This window comes from Aythya marila, assembly GCF_965140915.1.
Source record: "Aythya marila genome assembly, contig: HAP1_HAP1_SCAFFOLD_79, whole genome shotgun sequence".
Lineage (NCBI taxonomy): Eukaryota > Metazoa > Chordata > Aves > Anseriformes > Anatidae > Aythya > Aythya marila.
In genome coordinates, this window is record NW_028137150.1 from 1 (window position 1) to 6,000 (window position 6,000).

The 6,000-nt window shown below is 68.0% G+C and overlaps 1 protein-coding gene across 1 annotated transcript; it reads right to left on the bottom strand.

Annotated features, from left to right (window-relative positions):
- Positions 1–229: 229 nt before the first annotated feature.
- On the bottom strand, positions 230–5,411 carry PRKCSH (PRKCSH beta subunit of glucosidase II; the record flags this gene model as incomplete). The annotated part of the gene is made up of 12 exons (XM_082785543.1): positions 5,316–5,411; positions 5,080–5,196; positions 4,908–5,003; positions 4,096–4,153; positions 3,084–3,201; positions 1,796–1,925; positions 1,618–1,702; positions 1,448–1,514; positions 1,233–1,319; positions 850–975; positions 674–764; positions 230–299 (listed from the first exon to the last, which is right to left on the bottom strand). Coding segments are annotated over exons 1-12 (1,130 nt in total), but the record flags the coding sequence as incomplete, so codon positions are not given.
- Positions 5,412–6,000: the final 589 nt, after the last annotated feature.

The window sequence follows — 6,000 nt, forward strand, 5'->3', positions numbered from 1 at the left end:
TTGGGGAGGATTTGGGGCATTTTGGGGTGGTTTAAGGGGATTTTGGGGGGGATTTGGGGTGGATCTGGGGGAATTTGGGGCATTTTGGGGTGGTTTGGAGGGATTTGGGGCATTTTGGGGCGGTTTAAGAGGGGATTTGGGGTGGATTGGGAGAGATTTGGGGGGGATTTGGGGCATTTTGGGGGGATTTGGGTCAATTTGGGGTGTTTTCTTTGGGGGGGGGGCCCACCTGATGGACTCCTCCATCTCCTTCAGCGAGCGCTCAGCCTCCTCGAACTCCTCGCGCGCCTTCTGGGCAGCTGGGGGGGGGGGCAAATTTTTATTTGGGGGGGGGGGGGGGGGGGGGCAGAGGGATAACTCCCCCCCCCCCAGTACCCCAAGGACCCCCCCCCAGCCCCCCCCGTGTTAAAGGACACCCCCAAGAGCCCCCCCTGGAGCCCCCCCCATAAAAAAATACAGACACCCCCCCCCCCAGAAGACCTTCCCCCCCAAAAGACCCCTCCCCAAAAAAAACTAGACCCCCCCCCCAAAAAAAAACAGCCCCCCCACCCCTGATGTACCCCATAGACCCCCCCCCCCCAAAGAGCCCAAACACTGCCTGAGACCCCCCCAAACACCCCCCCCCCCCCAGCCCCCCCCAATTGTCCCCCCCCCCCCAGTGCCCCCCCCGCACCATCAATCAGGGCCTGGGTGGCGGCGTCGAAGGGGGGCTCCGGGGGGGGCTCCTCGGGCCCCTTCTCCTCCGAGTGCTGCGGGGGGGGCACCTGGGGAAAGGGGGGGGGTCAGCGGGGTCCCCCTGAGGGGGGGGGGGACCCCATTCGTGCCCCCCCCTCAAAAAAAAAACCTTCAGCTCCTCCTCGGGGCCGTCGCCGCCATCCTCGTCCTCCTCCTCCTCTTCGGCCTCCTCCTCCTCCTCCTCCTCGGGGGGGGTCTCCTCCAGGGGGGGCTCAGGGGGTGGGGGGCTTCAGCCTGGCCCTGTGCATGGCCGGGGGGGGGGTCAGGCTCCAATATTCCCCCCCCCAAAAAATATTTCCTTTAATATAGACCCTACACAAACACCATCAGCAGCACAGCCTCTACCCTTAAAAACCTTGCCCCCCCCTTAAAAAAAACAACAAACAAAGCCACGACCCCCCCAAAAAACACCAGGGACCCTCCCAAAAATGCCAGGGACCCCCCCAGGTTTTTGGGGACCCCCCCCGAGGTTTTTGGGACCCCCCCCCAAGACAAACCTGGGGCCGGTAGCGCTCCTTGATGCTGGCCCAGACGCGGTCACGGAAAGCGGCGGCGTCCGCCTGTGCCTGGTCCCCCAGCAGCTCCTGGGGGGGGGCCACAAGGTTGGGGGGGGTCATTTTTTTATGGGGGGGGTCCCCAGACCTTTGGGTGCCCCCCAGGGTTATTTTGGGGAGGGTTTCAGGGGGTTTGGGGGGGTTTGGGGGGGGCCCACCTGCACCTCAGCCTCCGTCACGGCGCCGTCCAGCTCGGGGCGAGCCAGCAGCTCGGCTGCCGTCACCCTGGGGGGGGGGCGTTATTATTTGGGGGGGGGGTCAGAGGATTTGGGGGGGGGGTTTAGGGTGCTGCCAGCCCCCCCCCGGTGCCCCCACCCCAAAAACTCACAGCCCATCCCCGTCGGCATCCAGCTGGGCAAACGCCTCATCCGCCCTCGCCGCCTCCTGCGCCGCCGCCGCCGTCGCGCGCTGCTCTGCTGGGACACGAGGGGGGGGCTTTAAAAAGAAAAGGGGGGGCTCAAACCCCCCAAGGACCCCCCCCCCAATAAAAAAAAGCCCCCCCTTACCCTCCCAGAGCCGTCGCTGCTGCTCCTTGGCCTCTTTTTCGGGCCCCTCGGCCGCCTCCTTGGCCGCTCGCAGGGCGCCCACGCGCTCCTCCAGCCCCCGGCGCCCCTCCTGCAGCTCAGCCAGGCGGGCCTGGGGGGGGGGGGGACACGGGGTTAAAGCCCCCCCCCCCAAAAAAAAAATTCCTCCCCCCCCCTTATTTCTGTACCCTCCCGGACCCCCCTGTGCACCCCAAGGGCATCCCCGAAATTCCCAGCCCCCCCCCGCCCCCTTGGAGCCTTTGTAGCCCCCCCAGGACCCCTCCTGAGGTCTGTGGGGCCCTCAGGGATGTGACCCCCCCCCGTGTGGCCCCCCCAGGACCCCCTAAATCCCCTGTAGGACCCCCCCACACCCCCAGGGCCCCCTACACCCCCTGGAAGACCCCCCCGTGCCCCCCCAATCCCCCCACACCCCCTGTGGCACCCCCCAAGCACCCTCCTGCGCCCTCTCCACACCCCCATGGGACCCCCATGGGACCCCCACGCACCCCCCAGGACCCCCCCACACCCCCCAGGACCCCCCCCATGACCCCAAAGACCCCCCCCATGCCCCCAGTGACCCCCCCATGTCCCTAACGACCCCCTACACCCCCTGGGGCACCCACAGGCACCCCCCAAGCACCCTCTCCACACCCCCATGGGACCCCCACGCACGCCGTGGGACCCCCCCACACCCCCCAGAACCCCCCCTACACCCCCCAAGACCCCCCCATGCCCCCAGTGACCCCCCCCATGTCCTTAATGACCCCCCACACCCACAGGCACCCCCCAAGCACCCTCCTGCGCCCTCTCCACACCCCCATGGGACCCCCACGCACCCCGTGGGACCCCCCCACACCCCCCAGGACCCCCCCCCCGTGGCCCCCAGGACCCCCCACACCCCCCAAGACCCCCCCATGCCCCCAGTGACCCCCCCCCATGTCCTTAATGACCCCCCACACCCACAGGCACCCCCCAAGCACCCTCCTGCGCCCTCTCCACACCCCCGTGGGACCCCCACGCGCCCCGTGGGACCCCCCCACACCCCCCAGAACCCCCCCCATACCCCCAGTGACCCCCCCGCGCCCCCCCCATGTCCCTAATGACCCCCCACACCCCCTGGGGCACCCACAGGCACCCCCCAAGCGCCCTCCTGCGCCCTCTCCACACCCCCGTGGGACCCCCACGCGCCCCGTGGGACCCCCCCACACCCCCTAACCCCCCCGTAGGACCCCCCCACACACCCCTAGGACCCCCCCCCGGGCCCCCCCACCTGCTTGTCCTGGCGGCCCTGCGCCGCCTGCTGCACCAGCTGCTGCTTGATGCGGAAACCCTCCCGCGCCACCTCGGCCAGGCGCTGCAGAGCCTCGCGCTCCCGGCGGCCCAGTTCCCTGGGGGGGGGCACTGGGTGGGCACCGGGGCACGGGGGGGGGGCCACCGGGACACGGGGAGGGGGCACCGGGACACGGGGAGGGGGATGGGGCATGGGGAGGGGGTAGAGGGTACGGTAATGGGGCGCTGGGATGGCACTGGGATATGGGGATGGGACTGGGACACGGGGATGGGGCACTGGGATGATACTGGGACATGGGGGTGGGACTGGGATGGGACTGGGACACGGGGACGGGGCACTGGGATGGCACTGGGACATGGGGATGGGACTGGGACACAGGGATGGGGCACTGGGATGATACTGGGACGATACTGGGACACGGGGATGGGGCACTGGGACTGGGATGGCACCAGGACACAGGGATGGGACGGGGATGGCACTGGGACATGGGGATGGGACTGGGATACAGGGACAGGGCACTGGGACGATACTGGGACATGGGGATGGGACTGGGACGGGACTGGGACACGGGGATGGGGCACTGGGATGATACTGGAACGATACTGGGACACGGGGATGGGACTGGGACACGGGGATGGGGCACTGGGATGATACGGGGACGATACTGGGACACGGGGATGGGGCACTGGGACTGGGATGGCACCAGGACACAGGGATGGGACTGGGATGGCACTGGGACTTGGGGATGGGACTGGGACATGGGGATGGGGCACTGGGACGGGACTGGGATGGGACTGGGACACGGGGATGGGACCAGGACAGGGGGGGGGGAACAGGGGCATGGGGACAGGGACTGGGGACCCAACCCCCCCGGAGCAGCCCCCCCGGGACACCGGGGACCCCCAGCCCCTTTTTTGGGGTCCTCGAGGCTGGGGGGGGGCCTCACACCGCACCCTCCCACCCTGGTGCCCCCCCCAGGACCCCCCCTCACTTGCAGGTGTTCTGGCAGGCGGCCCCGCTGTTGTACTCGTCGGTGGCATCGCAGCAGTCTGGGGGGGTCGGGGGGGGGCATCAGCACCTAAAGCCCCCCCACGAGCCCCCCAAAGCCTCCCCAAGGTCCCCCAAGACCCCCTAAAGACCCCTGAGCCCCCCGAGGCCCCCAAAAGCCCCCACAAAGACCCCAAAAGCCCTCCCAAAGACCCCAAAAGTCCCCCCCAAGACCCCAAAAGTCCCCCCCAAGACCCCAAAAGTCCCCCCCAAGACCCCAAAAGTCCCCCCCAAGACCCCAAAAGGCCCCCCAAAAGCCCCCCCAAAGACCCCTGAGCCCTCCAAAAGACCCCAAAAGGCCCCCCCAAAGCCCCTCCCAAGACCCCTGAGCCCCCTGAAAGACCTCAAAAGCCCCCCAAAGACCCCCGAGCCCCCCCAAAGACCACAAAAGCCCCCCCAAAGCCCCCCCAAAACACCCCCCAAAGCCCCCAAAAGCCCCCCAAAACACCCCCCAAAGACCCCTGAGCCCCCCCAAAGCCCCCAAAAGCCCCCCTCAAGACCCCAAGACCCCCCCAAAGACCCCTGAGCCCCCCCAAAGCCCCCAAACCTCCCCCAAAATCCCCAAAAGCCCCCCCAAGACCCCCGAGACCCCCAAAGCCCCCAAAAGCCCCCCCAAAGCCCCCCAAAGCACCCCCCAAAGACCCCTGAGCCCCCCGAAAGCCCCCAAAAGCCCCCCCAAAGCTCCCCCAAAGACCCCCGATCCCTGCCAAAGCCCCCAAAAGCCCCCCCAAAGCCCCCCAAAAGCCCCCCCCTCACCGCAGACGCCGTCGTTGACGTGCGCCGAGGGGATGTTCTGGGGCCGGTACCCGGCGTTGGTGCAGTGGAAGCGGCCGTTGGGGCACGCCGAGGTCCCTGGGGGAGTCCAGAGGGGGGTTTCAGGGTGCGGGAGACCCCAAAAAGCCCCCCCCCAGGGGTGTCGGGGGCTCACCGGGCTCGTCGGAGCCGTCGCGACAGTCGCAATAGTCGTCGTTGACCCACTCGAAGGCGATAGTGGAGGAGCCGTCGAGGCAGGTGAAGGGCTTCGACTCCTCGTAGAAGTGGTGGTCTGGGGGGGGGAAAAAAAGGGTAAAAAGGGTAAAAAGGGTAAAAAGGGGGGGGTCCGGAGCTCGGGGAGCCCCCCCCCCCAACAAGGGGAAGGGGAGGGGGAGGGGAGGGGGCGCTTACTGGTGAGGGAGACCCCGCGGGGCCGCGTCACCTCCACGGCACCCAGGGGGGCGCCCAGCAGCAGGGGCAGCAGCAGCGGCAGCATGGTGGGGAGGGGGCTTGTGGGGGGGGCAAGGATGTCAGTGCCCCCCCCCTCGGCCCTATAGACCCCCATCTGGCCCTATAGAACCCCCCCTTGTCCTATAGAACCCCCCTTCTCCTATAGAGCCCCCCCCATCCCATACAGACCCAGGCCTCCGACAGGGCCCCCAAATCCCTCAGAGCCCCCCAGCCCCCCCCAAAGAAGACCCCAGACCCCTTATAGAGACCTCAGACCCCCCTCAGAAACCCCCAAGCTCCCCAATAAAAACCCCAGAAGCCCCATGGAGCCCCCCAAACCCCTCAGCCCCCCCTATAGAGACCCCAGACCCCCCTATAGAGACTCCCAAGCCCCCCAATAAAGACCCCAGAACCCCCATGGAGCCCCCCAACCCCCCTAGACCCCCTCAGAGACCCCCCAGCCCCCCCTATAGACACCCCACATCCCTTCTAGCCCCCCAGGCCACCCCATGAGGACCCCAGACCCCCTCAGAGCCCCCCAGACCCCCCCATGAAGAACCCAGACCCCTTATAGAGACCCCAGAACCCCCATGAATCCCCCCAAAGCCCTCAAGGCCCCCAAAATCCCCCTATGGAGCCCCCCACC